The 16,447-nt window shown below is 52.3% G+C and overlaps 3 protein-coding genes across 7 annotated transcripts in view; 1 reads left to right on the top strand and 2 right to left on the bottom strand.

Moving 5' to 3' along the window:
• LOC121075629 (maestro heat-like repeat-containing protein family member 7) overlaps positions 1 to 3,277 on the bottom strand; it is a 3,987-nt gene extending 710 nt beyond the window's left edge. Inside the window, exons 1-8 of the mRNA XM_040569118.1 lie at positions 2,808 to 3,277; positions 2,320 to 2,712; positions 1,899 to 2,113; positions 1,679 to 1,816; positions 1,384 to 1,498; positions 642 to 1,250; positions 217 to 372; positions 1 to 35 (exon numbers count right to left, since the gene is read on the bottom strand). The exon at positions 1 to 35 is cut by the window's left edge and continues 67 nt beyond it. Of these exons, the coding sequence (XP_040425052.1) occupies positions 1 to 35; positions 217 to 372; positions 642 to 1,250; positions 1,384 to 1,498; positions 1,679 to 1,816; positions 1,899 to 2,113; positions 2,320 to 2,712; positions 2,808 to 3,194 (2,048 nt within the window). The 5' untranslated portion in view covers positions 3,195 to 3,277. The remainder of the gene's footprint in view (positions 36 to 216; positions 373 to 641; positions 1,251 to 1,383; positions 1,499 to 1,678; positions 1,817 to 1,898; positions 2,114 to 2,319; positions 2,713 to 2,807) is intronic.
• Positions 3,278 to 3,306: 29 nt separating this feature from the next.
• Positions 3,307 to 7,567, bottom strand: LOC121075630. Its single transcript, XM_040569119.1, has 8 exons — positions 5,846 to 7,567; positions 5,336 to 5,558; positions 5,088 to 5,210; positions 4,794 to 4,873; positions 4,553 to 4,673; positions 4,341 to 4,427; positions 3,949 to 4,053; positions 3,307 to 3,797 (listed from the first exon to the last, which is right to left on the bottom strand). The coding sequence occupies exons 2-8, from the start codon at positions 5,555 to 5,557 to the stop codon at positions 3,453 to 3,455; spliced, it is 1,083 nt and encodes a 360-aa protein (XP_040425053.1). The 5' UTR covers position 5,558; positions 5,846 to 7,567; the 3' UTR covers positions 3,307 to 3,452.
• Positions 7,568 to 8,039: 472 nt separating this feature from the next.
• The window catches only part of POC1A (POC1 centriolar protein A), a 57,305-nt gene continuing 48,897 nt past the window's right edge, over positions 8,040 to 16,447 (top strand). The window contains exons 1-5 of one of the 5 annotated variants that reach the window (XM_040569238.1): positions 8,040 to 8,322; positions 8,952 to 9,036; positions 11,058 to 11,229; positions 13,831 to 14,010; positions 15,267 to 15,374. In XM_040569238.1, the coding sequence (XP_040425172.1) occupies positions 8,140 to 8,322; positions 8,952 to 9,036; positions 11,058 to 11,229; positions 13,831 to 14,010; positions 15,267 to 15,374 (728 nt within the window). In that variant the 5' untranslated portion in view covers positions 8,040 to 8,139. Of the gene's footprint in view, positions 8,323 to 8,562; positions 8,772 to 8,951; positions 9,037 to 11,057; positions 11,230 to 13,830; positions 14,011 to 15,266; positions 15,375 to 16,447 lie in introns of those variants that run through there. The other 4 variants (XM_040569236.1, XM_040569237.1, XM_040569235.1 and 1 more) reach the window with 4 other exon arrangements.

Below are 16,447 nucleotides of genomic sequence, written 5' to 3' on the forward strand. Positions count from 1 at the left end.
AACCGCGCGACACCAAGGAGGGCTTCGCGGGAGGCCTGCAGAACAGCTGAGATGGCACCAGAGCCTGGGCAGAAGACCCTGCTCCCCGCCCCGCAGCCCCTCCGCAGGGAGGGTGCCTCAGTGGAGACTGACGCTGCCGGCAGCTGCAGCACCCCTGGTGCTCGGGGGCCCCCAAGGCAGTCAGCATCGCCCTCCCCGGAGGAGCAAAATGCCCACCTCGGCCACGCTCTCGTCCTGGTCGTGCAGGTGGAAGGACAGCGGGAGAAGGCTCCTGCACACCTCCTTCTGCATCTTCTTCTTTTCACTGCTCTCCACAAAGCCCAGCGTGTCGAGGAAGAGGCGAACAGAGAGAACCCGCACTGCGCTTGACTCCTGGGGAGGAGGAGAGGGGGACATCAGTCCCGGTGGCTCCAAGCCCTCCGCAAGCAGGGCCAGCACGACCGACAAAGTGGGGGCAAAGTCTCCGAGCCAAGAGGCAGAGGGCACACCTTGAGGACGGCCCCCAAAAGTGATCCAAAACGAGCAAGCTGTGGCCTGCCGAAAGTCTGCCCAAGGGCACGCAGCGCCCAGGGCTGGGAACCGGGCAGGGAGAGCCCACGGTGGGGTGTCACAGGGACGCAGACATGGGGACGCAGCCTTACGTCGTCAAAGAGTGATGGGAGCTTGCCGGCCAGCCCCAGAGCCGTGAGGCTGAGCGTCCTCCCCTCCAGGAGCCGCAGCATGGTGCTGAGCACGGGCAGAGCGACAGTGCGGGTGTCGCTGTCTGCACCCTGCAGCTGCTCTGTGATGCTCGGCAGCAGGACGAGTGTTTGCCTTGCCTGTGTGAAAAAAACACCTTCCTTTGGGTAAAGCAATGCCTGCCACCTGGGCGAAAACACTCTCCGATCCCAGCCTTCCCGCTGCCTTCTCCCCATGGGACAGCGTGGTGCTGGCCGGCAGGGCTGCCCGGCACAGCCCCAAAGAAAGAGAGCCGGAGGCGCGGGGATGGACGCACAGCGCCGGCCCCCTGCCGCCCCTTCCCCGCTGCCTGGAAAGGTGCCGAGCCACAACAGCCCGGGGCCAGCCCAGCCCAAGCCGCTGCACTCGTGGTGTTGCCGGCTGCCCCTGCTCACCGTGTCCGGCCTCTCGGTGAGCCCCAGGATCGCCCTGAGCACCAGGCTCTGCATGCCCAGGCACTGGCTCCGCAGGTAGGTGGCAAAGAGGCTCACGACGCAGTCCAGCTCGTTGCCGAGGTCTGTGCACTCCAGCATCTGAAAAGTACGTGGGGCGCAGTGCTGGGTCACCAGCTCGCGGCAAGAATGCCAGGGCACGGCCAAGCCTGGCCCCGAGGCAGCGGGGCTTGTGCAGAGCCCCACGCTCGCCGCTCCTGCTGCCCCTGCTCACCTTGCTGAGGAAGACCATGGCCACCATCTCCCAGGAGGAGTCCTCCATGCTGAGCAGCTCAGCCAGGTGGCGGATGATGGTGGCACGCAGGCTTCCGGGCAACTCCTTCATTTCCCTGGCAGGGAAAATGGCAAGCAGGCGCCGTCGGCCCCGAGCCGGGCGGGCACAGCTCTCCTGGCTTTGCACCGCTCTCGCCACCACCCCAGCGGCCACGGGCACCCATGCTGTGGCAGCACTTCCTCCAAGACCCAGGGACCCCCCCAGGAAGGGGATGGTGCCGACAAGGGGCTCTCACCTGGCCACCACCTGCACGCCCCAGAGGTGGCTCTCGGCGCTGAGAAGCGCGGCCCAGCCGCCCTGCGCCTCGATGGCCAGCACCTGGCTCCCCAGGCCCACGCTGCGGAGCAGCGCTTTCAGGGACTGCACCGTGGACCTGCGGGCAGAGAAGGGCCCGGGTCACGCCGGGAGCCCCAGCCCTGGGTTCCTCTGAGCAGCAGGGGACGGGGATGTGGCACCTGATGGGAGTGAGCAGGTCCTGCCGGTGCTTCTGCCGGAAGACCTGCACCTCCTGCAGCGTCAGCTCCGTGGTGAAGGACACTTGGACGAGGAGGGCCAGGAAGAGCTGGGGGAAAATGGCCTTCGCCTCCTTCAGGCAGCTAGGCAGCTGGAGGATCTCGTGGACGGTCCTTGCTGCCTGCAGAAAGCACCCAGGCTCTGTCCCGGCCCCATCCTGCCCCAGCGCAGGCTGTGGCCCAGCCTCTCAGCCAAGTTTCCAGCCCACCTTGAGAGGCGTGGGGATGGAGGGACAGAGGAGGGTGGAGACCCCCAGGCAGGCCCCGTGGGTGCGCCCGAGTGCCCCAGGGCAGGGACAAGGCTCGCAGGGGACAGGGAAGGGGGGTGGGGGCCCTGCCTCCGATGGGCAAGCGAGGAACTCACGGCCAGGGTGAGGATGCGTGGGTTTTCCCTGATGGAGGTAGACGTCGTGCGCTGAGATCGGTTCATAAGCACGCGGAGCAGCTCCTGCAGCACCTTCTCCGTGGCCGGGGGCTGGGAGACCATCGCCCTCCACATGGTGACGGCGACGCTGCGGGACCCCAGGGCTGTCAGCGGGCCCGCCTCCGGCCTGGCTGACGTCTTTGGGGGTGTGCGAGAGGAGCCCTGGCGGGCCCCGTACCTGGTGCAGGTCGGCGAGCACTGCAGCAGGCTGGCAACCGTCTCCCTGGGGCGCTTGCTGGCCAGCTCCAGCAGGGCCCTGTCCAGGCTCTGAAGGGCCAGCGCGGCTCTGACGGACGGCAGGGTTCTGTAGATGGCCCACACGATGTTCAGCACCTGGAGGTGGGACACGGGTGAGACGGGGCCGGCACCAGAGCAGGAACAGAGCCCCGAGGGCTGGAGCCGTGGCCGGGCCGCTGGCGGGTACCCACCTGTCCCGAATGGAAGTCGGTCTCTGCCGCCAGCACGTCCACCATGTGGGCAGCCAGCTTGGTGCTGCGGGGATTCGGGGCTCTCATGCTCTTGATGGCAGCGAGGAAGACGCCCAACCGTTCAGAGGGCTGCAGGTACTTCACAAACATCTGTGGGAGGAAGGACAACACGTCAGTCACCCCGAGGGCTGCGATGGCCCCGCTCAGCCCTGCTGCTCCCGGCGCCCCAGGAGAGCTGGGAGCAGGGGCTGGGCCGGGCGACGGCTGGGGTGCGGCCGTGTGCGGGCCCCGTGGGGACCGGGCTTTGTCGGGGACAGCGCCGGTCCTCTTCCTGACGTCGCAGGGCCGGGGTCTCCTCCGGGGCTCAGGGCTGGCGCTTCTCACCATGAAGATTCTGCTGGTGTTGCCGTCTTCTGAGAGCCGTAAGGACAGCCGAGTTCGCCAGCGCTCCCGGAGCTGCGGCTGCTCGGCATCCTGCTGCCATGGCCACGTGCCTGGAGAAAAGCGGACACAGTGTCAGCGGGGGGGGCCTGGGGACCTGGCAGTGGCAGCCGGGGGCTCGGGCACAAGCCTCCCTGGCAGGAAGGGGGCATGCCAGAGCAGAGCTGGGGGCAGCGCTCCCAGGGAGGGCCCGGGCTCTCGCGCTCAGGGCAGGGGGAACGGCTCGTCAGCCCGCGGAAAGGCAGCCGGGCTCGCTCGGTCGCGTCTCTCCTGCTGAGGAGAGGGGCCCAGGCGGCCTGGTGCTGGCCTGGCTGTGCCGGCGTGCCCGTGTCTGGAGGGACCCAGCCCGACGCGGCTCCTCTCACTTCTTTGCTGCCCGATGAAGATGTAGAGGTGGCGCACAGCCTCCGCTGCCTCGTGGCTTTTTCCCTCGTTCTCGGAGGTGCAGCACAGGAGGAGGTACCCCACCAGCCTCCCCAGCATGGAGAAGCGGTGCTTCTCGGGGTGATGATGCCTCACCACTGTGGCTCCTGCAAAGCAGGAGCTGACCTGGGGAGAGAGGCAGCGCGGGACCACGGCTGAGCAGGGCGGCAGGGCCCCAGCCCCAGCCCCGGCTCTGCGCAAGCCTGGAGATGGGGAGAGCCGCGGCCGTGGAGCGAGGACGGGGGCGCCGGGGCTGCCTGCACCAGGGGCTCCCTACCTGGGGCAAGGAGCAGGTGTTGATGAAGGCGGCCAGCCTGGCGATCCGCGCCATGGCCCTCTCCTCCACGGCCTCCGGCTGCTGCTGGGTGAAGGGCAGCAGGAGCTGGGGGGAGAAAAGCTGCTGGTGTGCCCGCAGCACGGGACACTGGTCCTTCCAGCTGTCCCCCCGCTGCGGTGGCCAGGCGGGTGGCCGTGCCCCTGTCCTGCTGCAGGCCCCGCTCCCTTCCCGTTGGTTCCCAACTACTCCTCCGACCCTGCAAGGGCCAGCTCTGGGCCAGCTCTCCCCTGTGGTCACCCCTGCCTGCACCAGGCACTGAGGGGGCCGCTTGTGGGACCCTCTTTGCGGCGGGGAAGTGACCCCACGAAGCCCAGCCTTTGCCAAAGCCAGACCTTCAAGATGTTCTGCAGCTCCAGGAGGCCGGAGGCGCCGGCGCTGCCCACCAGCACCTGCAGCAGGCTGTCCAGGGCTTCCACGGTCTGCAAGGAGGACAGGGGTTGGGGCGCCCTTCCCTGCTCCGTCCCGCTGGCAGGAGAGGGGCGCCCCCGGCCCACAGTGCCTGGGAAGGACGCAGCAGGGTGCCCAGAGCCCAGCCCGTGCATACCTTGAAGTAGAGAGACACGTCCGGGTTGCTTGTGTCCTCCTCCTCAGGGAGGTGGAAGACCCTGCAGAGGCAGGCGCGCAGGAGGCCGTTCTTCCTGTCCTGCGGCAGCAGCCCCGCTCTGCTGCAAGGGGAGGAGGGGAGAGGTGTGGAACGCCCCCTGTGCGGCACCCTGTGCCCCACTCGGGGCCCCTGGCCGGGACCGGGGCCACCGTGGCGGCCAAGCCCGCGCTGGCCCAGGTACCTCATGGCGGCGATGGCGAGCATGGCTTTCTGCCGCACCTCCGTGTCCAGGCGATCGGTGGGCTCCTCCTGCAGCAGCGCCTGGAGGGCACAGCGCGATGGCCCAGGGCAGTGTCCCCTGGCCAGCGAGCGGCTACAGGGGCTGGCCTACAGGGCTGCCCCATCCCAGCGCCCCCACCAGAGCCACCTCCCGGCTCCTGGGGCTCCCCGGTGGCCCCCGCGGCCCTGCAGCGGGAAGGGCCGTGCCCAGCACCCAGCCAGAGGGTGCTCCCCGCGGGGCAGGGCGTCCCCTCACCTCGATGCTCCGCGCCACCTCCAGCTGGCAGAAATACACCGCGTCCCAGGTGGTGTGGTCCGTGACGGCGGCTCTGCAGGCGTCGCAGACGGAGGCCAGAAACCTCAGCTTCTGCGCCTCTCGCTGAGCCGCGGAGGGGAGAGACAAGCGAGCGGGTCAGGGGAGCCCAGCAGTCTCCCTGCGGGCACAGCCGGGGCAGGGGCTGCCCGGAGGAGGCCAGCAGCCGCAGCACAAAGGGCGAGCGGTACCTCGGGTCTGCGGCTGCAGCAAGCGCGGATGAAGCTCAGGGCGTCCTCTTCCTCCTGCCACAGCACGGCCGAGGCAGAAGGGCCCACGCCTGAGCCAGAGGGCGCCTGCAGTGGCTGCACCTCACTCTCCTCATAGGGCTGCGGCCGGGGCCTGGAGGCCGGGGAGGCCCCAGCCTCCTCCAGCCAGGCCGCTCGCGGGGAGCAGGGGGGTCTCCCTGACATCCTGCAGGGAGCGGTCAGGAGTGAATGTGGCTCCTGCTCCTGTCGCGGGGTAGGGATGCCACAAAGTGCCACCGCTGCCGCCAGCCCCAGGCCCCCACCCAGGACCCCTCCTCTTGCCCTCGGGCGGGCGGCCCCAGAGCCCCGCGGGGGTCCTGTCCCCAGGGGCCTGCAGACGCCATCCCCTGTACTGGAGGGAGGTCCCCCTGCCCGGGGCTGCCCCCAGCCCCACTGCCGAACCAGGCCCCTTGGGGCCGGCCCCGCTGCGCAGCCCTGGCAGCGCTGACCCACCTGCTCCTCAGCCCTGGCTCCTGCGCTGGGTTTCTGTGGCAAGGTGCCCGCGGTTTGTGCCTTTGCTTCGCACCTGGAGCACCCGGTAGCACTCCAAGCAGTCGCAGCTGCACGGAACCAGGTCCGTTGTGTCCGTTGGGACGGGACCCGCCCCAGAGGCCCTGCTCCCGGTTCCGGAGACGCTCCCTGGCCCCTGGTGTGGGAATACTAAAATTATAATAAGATTGTGGACCCTAAAAATAGGGATTTGTTCATTGAAAATGGCAGCCTGCTCTGTCAGATTGACGTGTAAGCAAGAAAAAGCCACTAAAAAGGAGGGTTTATTCTTGCAAACAAGGCTTTCGAGCCCAAGGAAGAGGCTTTCTGCCCTAATATGTGACGCTGGGGCCTAAAAATGACAGGGCAGCACGGCCTGACCCCCTCTATCTGGATCCATAAGTGATGCTTTGTTCCCTCCAGATGGGTGTTTGGACCTGCAAAGGAGGCTTTGGACCCTAAAATTCAGGCCTTGGCTCCTAGCGTGAGGATTTGGGAATTTGAAAGCAGGGGTGTTCCTCTCAAATAAGCCCTCGCCATCTAAGAAGGCCGCTTTGCACCTTACAACAAAATTGTGGACCCTAACAATAATTCATTGTGCCCTAAAAATGGCAGCGTGTTCCATAAAAGTGCAGGTGTAGGGAAGAAAAAGCCATCTTTGGATCCAGTAGTGGGTGTCAGGGCACTTACTAAAAGCACTTGGTCACTTAAAAGGTGCCCCGTGGCTTTGAAAATGGCAGCTTTAGGCAATCAGAAGAATACTTTGGATGGAAAGTGGAGGTTCTGGACTCTAAAAAGAACCCATTGGGTCCTAATAATGAGGCTTTGGACCATTTAAAACTCCTGTATGGAGGAGGCAAGGGGCAGTGAGGAGGAGGAGGGCGCGTATTGGTCAATTAAAAGTTGCCCTGGCCTGAAAACTCAGGGTTTGTGCAATTAAAATTAGACTTTCAAGTGGGGGTTCAGGACTTTGGAAATAAGGCTTTAGATTCTAAAGCGGAAACATTGGGTCCTAATACAGAGGGTTTGGATCCACAACTTGGGGTGATGGAGTGTGGTTGAGAGGACAAACCCTCTTTTTTAGTGCCCCCAATCTCATTTTAGGAGCCAAGGTGTGAGTTACAGTTTTGAAAGTCTCTTTGAACAGCCCCAAACCAACTTCTGGAGGTCCTAAAGGCTCATTTTTCTGGCCCAGTTCTTCTTTTTAGGGCTGAAAGGCACATTCTAGATGCCAAGGCCTGAATTTTTGAGCCCAAAATGTCTTTTAACACCCAAATACCCATTTTGAGGAATCATAGCTTCATTGTAGAATGTAGCTCTCGAGCTTGAGTTCAAAGCCCGACTTCTAAGGTTTAATGCCTCATTTTAAAGTCCAGATCATAATTTCTTGGGCACAATATTGTCTTTCAATAGGCCTTTTTTTCCATCTCTGAAGTATACCAGTAGTGTCCAAAGGCTCATTTTTCATATCCCAAAGTATCATTTTATGGCAGCTCTGCTGGACCTGACAAGACGGGGACATGAGAACACTTAGCCTGACCCTCTTCTTTGAGCAGTAGTCTTATTCCCATACGTTGCTAGAAAGTGGCACCTGTTCCCCTGTCAGCACCAGCCTCATCACTTAAGTTTCTTGTTTAGCTTGCAATTCATTCCTCTATTGATCTCCATCTTTTTTTTTCCTTTTATTCTTTTTTCTTTTTTTAATTGAAAAGTTAACCTATTCTGCCAAATCAATGCTTCTTTCGCCCAGTTGTGGGAGTCTTAATATGGGAGTCTCAGTAAAGAAGCATTACCCCCGCCCCCCCCAATTAAACAAACAAAACAGAACAAAACAACAACAAAGAAACAGCTTTAAGTCATATGGCCCCTAAGCAAGAAGTGCTCCTCATTTATGAATGAAGCAGAAATGATGAAGTGGAACAGGCACATTGCCTGTTGAACAGGCACTGCTGGCCTGGATGGTGAGGAGGAAGGACTGTCACATTTGACAGGCTAAAAATGAGTCTATAAAATACTGCAAAGAGAGTTATATGCAGTTTTGTCTCTCCTGGACTGCAGCACAACGTTAAACAAACATCTTGTGGTGCCGTGCCGTGCTGGAGAGGAACCCGGAGCCCGTCTGGGGCTTGCAGCAGGTTCCTGTGGCTGGGTGCTTGTTTGCCAGTGCTACCACTGGAGCTGCCAGGCGGCCTTTGGGGCTTTTTCTCTCGAAGCGTAGGGTAAGTGTGAGTGAGCAGCAGGACCAGGGGAGAGTATGCATGAACTCAGAAACAAGAAACTGGAGGAAACGCCGGGGCAGGACGGGGACTCGCCGCCCTCCCGGCCGCCCGGCGGCGCTCGTCCCGGAGCCTTTCCGCCGGCGGCGCCGTTGCTACGGCGCGCGGGAGGCGCCGAAAGCGAACGGCGAGGGGCGGGCAGGCGGCATGGCGGCGGCCGGGCCGGTGAGGGGCCGGGGCCTCGCTGCTGCTCGGGGGGTCGGGGCGGGGACGGTCCCTAGGGCCGCGCCGGGCTGGGGCTGCGAGTGCGGGAGGAGGCCCGGGGCTGGGTTCAGGGGGGATTTCTGGGCTTTGGGGGCGGGAGGGCTGAGTGCTGCGGCTCGGCGAGGCCTGGAGCGGGGGGCTGGGGCGGGGGGGGGCAGCGCTGGGTGCCGGGGGAGCCTAACGTTTGTCCTTTCTGTGCAAAGATGTGGCTCTTGCCTACAGCTGGACTGAGATGAGCAGCTGTTGGAGCAAAGCTGTGCTTGGTGACTTGCTCCGGTGTTACTTCAGTGTGACTGATGTTCCAGGGCCAGCTTTGGGGTGTCTGCATGAGAAGCAGTGGGAAGCATGCTGCAAAAATGCACAGAGGGTTTACACAAGTCAGCTAAGATCAGGAGGGGTTATCAGCATGGGTAATTTTTCCTTTCAAAAACTTCTTGATGTGTGTGAAACGCATGTTTTGCATAATGTTCATACCTCTAGCAGGCTTTCATGGAATGAATATGGAGCTTGGTTAGCTTGTCATGGAAATAAAATGATTTTGTTGTGTGAAGATGGTTCATCTATTGTGTCCAAACATTATTGTCTTCTAGGAAGATCCGTCCCTAGAGAGGCACTTCAAAGGCCACAGAGATGCTGTCACTAGTGTGGACTTCAGCCTCAATAAGAAACAACTGGGTAAATAAGCTCTGTATTTTGATGGCCCAGTAATGATAGAGTTTCTCTCCTTTAGCTGTGTGAGGAGAGCCATGGAGGTCCTGAGCATTAAAATAACTTAGTTTTGTGATGAAAAGATTTGTGGGAGTTTTAGAATGAGTATTTACATGTGCCTTTAAAAATTCTGTTGTTGAACCATAGTGGTGACAAATTGTGTACGTCCTACTAGAGCTTTAGGGTCATCTACTGTTGCCTACCATTGTGTAGGTACTTTGTTTTACAATGCAGTGAACATAAAGTAAAACATTACTTATTTTTTTCCCTGCACAAGTATCTTTCCTCCTCCATCTTTTATTTCTCCTATTTAGACACTTGCCTGTGTTTATGCCAAGGCTTGTGTCCTAGCTGCTATTCAGTAACTCACTGTGTATGCTTTCAGTAGGAACTTATAGGGGTTTTGGCTCTTGATGAAGCTGTTGGTCCATCTGTGAGAACAGTGCTTTGACTCACTGAGAAGGTATGTCAGAAATGATTGCTTGAGACAATGTACCTGGTAGGCAGTGGGCACAGCAGACGTGAATAAATAGAAATACAGCAATCTGTTAGGTAGCCATGGGCTGCTTGTAATAATTCTGTTCTGGACCTTGCAACCTGCAGAGCACTTGGGAGGTTGCAAGAAAATGAAAATTGCTCGAACCCATCTTGAACCATCCTTCTGCTGTTCTCCTCTCCCCTCTCTGATTCTATTTGCCTTTCCCTAAAACTTTATCTAGTCAGTGCAGATCTTTGTTTAGTAAGGATGCTCTGAATGTAACTTAGTGTTGCTTTTCACCATCTTACCAGAAGTAGTGCTTGAGCCTTTGCCTCCTCCAACTAGACTGTGAAAGAGTTACTCTTGATATTTTTTAGTAGATGAGATCAGGTAAGAAAGGGAAGAAATTCTAAGAATTTTTCTTTTTTAGATACTGTTGGGTCAGTCATGTGTACTTGACTATTGAGAGATTTTCCTACCTCCCTCCCTTTGCTGCCCCAAATCAGCCAGCCAAACCTAAAGGACTAGGTCTTTTTATTCCATTAGATTGTTTGCCCAGTCTGGTTAGGATAGTTATTGCTAACAAGGCCCAAGGAGTATCCTACTAAAATGCTTTATTGAGATGTCAGAGCATTATTTGCCTTATATTTTTGATATCGGTCTTGGAAAAGATGTGTTATTTCAACTTAATATTTTTGCCAGACAATGACTTAGTAAAACCATGATTAAAGTTTTAATCTTTTGACACTAGGCCATATGCTTAATCTACTTTTACACAATTGTCCCCCCTTAAACCTTAGTATCCCTAAGAAAAGGTTTTGCCTGAATCTTTATGAGTTCAACTGTTGTTTTTGTAAGGTTTTTTGTTTCCCTTTAAGGGACATGATTCTGTATGAAATAGGCATGTATTAATCCTGAATCAATGGCAGGAAAAGGTTGTCTTTTTGTTGTTGTTGTTGGAATGACTGTGAAGTGAAAGGACATTTCCAGCAAAAGCTATTTGTTATTTGCCTTAATGCTAATGACCTGGAATCTTCTTGTAATTATGTTACATCCATATCAGAACCTACCATCAAACTGATCTTTTTTTCTAGGAATATCTCGAGATCTCCCTGCAGATATGTCCTACTTGGGAAGAGAGATGCAGCTTGGGTTTGTTGGCAGGCTAAGACATATACTCTGTACTAGCCTGTGGAAAACCTACGAAGTTTTCTATTATTTAGGCATTAAACTGATTTGAAGGGCTATTTTTACTGTCATGGTATCTGAGATTTGCCATCTAGTATTTTTTCTCTTTGCTAAGTCAATGCTGGCATGTGTTTACAAGCCAATGCATGACTTTGTATGAATTGCTAATGAAATACAGAGTATGCAATACATCAGTGAAATTTAAAGGACAGCGTGCTTGAGACTGTTGGAAGCTGTGATGGTGAACTGTGTGTGAAAGGTGGTTTCATTGTAACTGGAGGAGAATTAATGCAAATTATTTTTTCTTTTCTTTTCGATTCAGCAAGTGGCTCGATGGACTCGTGTCTGATGATCTGGAGTATGAGACCTCAGATGAGAGCCTATCGCTTTGTGGGCCATAAAGATGCGGTGATGTGTGTTCAGTTTTCCCCTTCTGGCCACCTAGTAGCTTCAGGATCCAGAGACAAAACAGTGCGTTTATGGGTTCCTAGTGTGTAAGTATTTCTTACCACCATTTCTCTTTTTAAGTTTAACTATGGCTTAGGGTTTTTCCCTGCTTCTTGAGAGCAATTTTTCAGCTCTGGGCCTGAAGAAAGAACCATTTTATGGAGCAGTTTGGACAGAGGAGAGGTATTTCAGTCTTGAAATGGCATTGCAAATGAAACTGAAGTCCCTTACAAAGCTTAAAATCAGTATTACTTTCCTATGTTAATATAACAAGTCATTAATGTTACCCATCAGTGGTGAGCTGTTGGATTTTTTCTTCTTCCCTCCACCTGTCTGTCTCTTCTAGCAAATTGATCCTTTGCTTCTCTGCCAGTGTTAAGCAAGAAGCTTAGACACAAGCTGTGGTCTGGTGATGGAGATACCTGTTCTGTGAGGAGGGTGAAGGTTACTAGCTTGCTAACTAGCTCCCTGAGTAGCTTCAAGTTTGCGGTCTTAAATCCAGGGCAGCAATTCTGCTGATCTCTTTTCCTAATTACACCAAAATTTTTGAATTCAATTATTTCATGATCAGCGTGGCCAAGACAGCTACCTGCCACTTCATCTCCCACAAAGGCCTTCTCTGTTCTCAAACAACAGATCCATGAGGGCACCTTTCCCAGTTGGCTCAATCAGGACTTGGACAGGAAATTATCTTCAGCATGCTTTAGGAAATTTCCCAGACTCGCTTGTTGCAGCACTATGATAGTCCTACTTCATGTCTGGGAAGTTGAAATCTCCCATAAGGACAATTAGCGCGAACTTGTTAAATTTCTCAGAAACTAACATATAAATAGAAAGGACTGGGATGTAATGGGAAAAGTGAACTTCAGCGATGCTATCTCAGTTGTTTAGGGATGTGATCTCTGTAGTCTAAACTTTACCTGTGGTTGTCATGTCAGAAAAGGGACAGCATGGAAAGGAAACTATTGTTACACCAGTTGTGAAATACCTTGGTACATGGTAGCTTTAATCTGTGCTTTTTTGGTGTTCTTTGTCAATTTACCTTCTTTAGACACAACTAAAGCAAGAGGCATCCAGGTTGAGTCAGGTTTGTAACTGTGAGGGTCATTAAAGGGGAAGGAAAAGCTCTACCACCGCCTATTTGTGGGTCAGGAGCTTCTTTCTAAAGAATTGGAAACCTTGTAGTCCCTTTCAGGGGTGATACGTTATTGAGTTAATGCTACCCTGCTGTATTGATTTCTGTTTGGGATTTGTTTTTTTGTTAAGTCATGTTAACAGAATTTTACAATTTCACGTTTCTGCTATGAGATTTTATCAGATCTGGGGATGTTTTGTGGTTTTAGACAAAAAGAAAACTTTATTAAGAAGTAACCATTACTGTTCTTTGCCTCCTGGTAAATAAGGATCAAATAAAACTTGGGAGCTCTGACTTTTCTGAAGAGGGAGGGAATATTTCTGGAAGGCATATAGGATTTTTACTTTCTGCCTTTTTGGCTTCAGTAGTGCCATGGAACTCAGCATATAGCAACAGAATGCAGTTTTCCAGAAGCCACAGTACAAAGCTAGGCTATTAGATACCAAAGGAAAAGAGAATAAAATATGTCTCTCCATCCTCTTCTGTTTGTGAATATTGCACTCTTGGTAGCACAGTATACATTGTGCAGACACGGGACTCTTGGTCCAAAATATACCTATTGGATCTCAAATATGTTGTACTCTGCCTTGCGTTTATTTGCCAGAAAAATACCTCTTTCGTTTATTTGGAAACTGGAGGAAGACGAATTAGTGATACCTTGTCTTTTGTCCAGCCTGACTGCGTTAATAGTAGCATTACTCAGTGTTGTACAATGTCAGGCATTCTGCATTTACTCATATTGTTTCTCCTATGATGCTACATCTGGAGCTGTCAGCTGGAGCATGGGCCACTGCAGTAACAGATGTGAGGTGGTTGCCTTCTTGGCACTGTCTGCATGAACTGTGAAGGCACCTTTCTTTTCATCTGCATTGCAGTGAGGGAGTTAGTACAGAATCTCAGCCTCTTCTTCTATAGTGATGTTTCTGTAAATGTTGTTTTAAATAGTTGCACAAATTAACAGCATTCTTGCCCCTTTCTAGGCCACCTAAGTTGTTTCAAGTTGGATTGGGTTCCAGTATTGAGGTAGAAAACTGATTTTAGCTTTGTATTCTGTTCAACTCATTAATTTGTCTGGGGTTGGTCAATGATTTCTCCCTACGCAGTCAACCTACGCAGTTCCCATAGAAATCATAGAAAGGATTCTGTGATCCTAATGGATTGGAAGGGACCTTATAGACCATCTAATTCCATCCCCCCTGCCATGAGCAGGGATGCCACCCACTAGGTCAGGTTGCCCAGGGCCTTGTCCAGCCTGGTCTTGAACACCTCCAGGGAAGGGGCATTCACAGCTTCTTTGGGCAGCCTGTGCCGGTGTCTCACCACCCTCTGAGTGAAGAATTTCCTCCTGACATCAAATCTAAATCTCCCCTCTTTTAGTTGAAAACCATTCCCCCTTGTCCTGAAATAATGGTTAATAGCACTGCATAGCCATATAGAAGCTTCTTGTTCTCAGGTATGCAATGTCTTTGCTGTCATGTTGTGCAGTTCTAAAGTGTCCTTTCCTTCTGTGTAGCAAAGGAGAATCTACCGTGTTCAGGGCTCATACAGCAACTGTGAGAAGTGTTCATTTCTCCAGCGATGGCCAGTCCTTGGTTACGGCTTCTGATGACAAAACGGTCAAAGTGTGGACAGTTCATAGGCAGAAGTTTCTGTTCTCACTTAGTCAGCACATAAACTGGGTTCGCTGTGCCAGGTAAGTGACTTTCTGGCAAATAGTGATGGCAACTTATCCTTCAGGGTAGAGATTGAGCATCGTGGTCTTGTGTGACTATTTAGGATGATTCAAATGTGTCCAGTGACTGAAATAAATTGGTAACATGCAGAGAAATGCCTTAGATAGCAGTTATGTAAACATTTTATATTTCTTTAATAATCTTTGTCAAGCAGAGGCTGTATTGCTTAGTTCCGTGTTTCACTTCTACCTGCCTTTTGCATCTTGAAGTTGCTAAAGAAGGCAAAATGAGAGATTATAATTGTTACTGCAACTTAGTAACTTATAGGCTTGTCATGCCTCTATTCAGAAATGATCACGCATGCTCCTTCCATCATTTGGTTAAGGAGAACATTCCAAGTACATAAAGATAATCATCTACAAGCATTTTAGTATGTCAGGTTATTCATTGTAGATATTCGCGAGGATCAGCTAATGGTATCTTCATATTTCCTGTAAATAACAAGCAAGTACATAAAATGCTGAAAGGGTTGCCATTGTAAATACATTATTTCCTTATAACCGTCTCAAAAATTCAGTTTTCCACAATCCATCTCTGTTGTTCTGAAGAATTTTTATGGATATATGGATTTTGGATAAAGCCAACGTCTCTAAAGGTGATTCTTGCATTAGAGTTCATGAAAGTGATAGTGACAGTGACTGACAGAATTATAGATGCCCACAGTACAGCAGAATGAATATTTTTCTGGTATATGTGATGTTCTCCAGTTAGAAACTCAAGTCCTGATCCTGTAATATTTATGCCTCTGAAAGAGGTGCATTGATCTTGGTTCTCTTGTAATGAAATTTTTAGATGAATGATGTACGTTCACCTGAGGCATTAGAATGATGAAGCTTCTCTAAGAGCTGCTCCAATGGGAGTAATTACATTGCTGTTAATACTTGTGGCAAATATAGGAATTGTTTTGAATCGGGGTAAAGAAACAGCTTCAGATACTCTTTAATTGAAACAGGTAGGACAGGAGATCTTAAGTCAGACTGAAGACTTTCCTGAGGATTATTTTATGCGCTTATGGAATTAGGGATGGCCTAAGGAATTATGGGTTGCCTTTTTCCTCAACCTGTCACAACTGTATTTTTAGTCTCATTGATGTCTGTGTGACTTCTTGAAGAGTCAGGTGTGTTTATGGATGTGCCCTGACAGCTGGCCAAATCCAGTTGACCCTGTGTACATTTTGTGTGGGGGCACTTCTTAATTGCTGTTACTCTTTTCCTAGGTTCTCTCCAGATGGACGCTTGATTGTATCAGCCAGTGATGATAAAACCGTCAAACTGTGGGATAAAACCAGCAGAGAATGTATACATTCCTTCTGTGAGCATGGGGGGTAAGTAACTGCCAGGGCACATGGACCAGCCCTGTAGCGATGGCTCAAGTGGGGTGTGTGGTGACTGTGCACCTGTTTTTGTCACTGCAGTCAGAGATCCTTGTCCTGGCAATCATTTCCACCTCCTAAAAAATGATTAGCACCTATTTCAAAAGCAGCAAGCAGCAGACGAGGTGCAAAAAGCTTCCAGAATTGCTTTGATCTTGTTATACGTTGTCCAGGTTGGAACATGAAGGGTTATGTTTCAATAACTGTCCAGTATGTCAGGCCTTAAATAATAAGAACAGAGAAACTTATTTTTGAAGCTACTTAAATTATTGGTTTCTTCCAGGCTTGTCAAGTGTTTTGTTGTTTGTTTTTTTTAATTGTATTCGGAGTTGAAGAAGTAAATTAAAGTAAAAGTATGCCGGCAAATTGGTACTTCTATGCTTTGTTTCATCCTCAGAATGCCAAAGAGTTGCTCAAAAAAGTCCTGTTCTATTCAGTTGTGGAATCAGGGATTTTTTTTCATACAAAACGTTGAGCTGCAGCAGAAGTTAATTTGTCCAGAAATACAAAATGAGTCTTTAGAGTACTGAGGTGGGACTATGCCTAGCTTCTTGCTGTATTGAAAATTCAAGTACAAAGTAATAAACAATTATATTACGACAAATTCAGGCAGCATTATTTGTTCTAGTAAGTTCAGTAAGCAAAGTAGTAAATTCAGTAAGTTGTATCTCAAAATTAGTTAAGAATAATAAGGGGCTGGGGGGTGGGGGGTGGGGAATCTGTGTTCCATTCTTGTATATGCCAATCTAGAAATCCTGTTAATTTAGTAAAGGACATGTGTTATGCAGACCTTTACACTTTAAAATATTCCACAATTGGATCCATCAGATTTCCAGAGGCTCATATCTACAGCTCGTACACACAGCTGTAATTCAAAACTTTGAAGACAGGTATGCTTAGATACAATCCTGCAGTCTGCTTGGAGTTATAAGCAAGGTCTTGAGAGAAGTTTGCCAGTATGAATTTTTACGTTTTCTCCTTTCCTTAATGTTCAGTGCATCATGATATAGTTTCCCTTCTTGAAA

The sequence above is a fragment of the Cygnus olor genome, chromosome 10, assembly GCF_009769625.2.
Source record: "Cygnus olor isolate bCygOlo1 chromosome 10, bCygOlo1.pri.v2, whole genome shotgun sequence".
NCBI classification, from domain to species: domain Eukaryota; kingdom Metazoa; phylum Chordata; class Aves; order Anseriformes; family Anatidae; genus Cygnus; species Cygnus olor.

Coding starts and splice junctions, on each gene's coding strand:
- LOC121075630 (XM_040569119.1), bottom strand. CDS start 5,557: ATGTCAGGGAGACCCCCCTGCTCCCCGCGAGCGGCCTGGCTGGAGGAG. Junction 5,211..5,335: donor GCTGCAGCCGCAGACCCGAG/GTACCGCTCGCC, acceptor TCCGCGGCTCAG/CGAGAGGCGCAGAAGCTGAG. Junction 4,054..4,340: donor AGCTGCAGAACATCTTGAAG/GTCTGGCTTTGG, acceptor TTCTCCCCCCAG/CTCCTGCTGCCCTTCACCCA.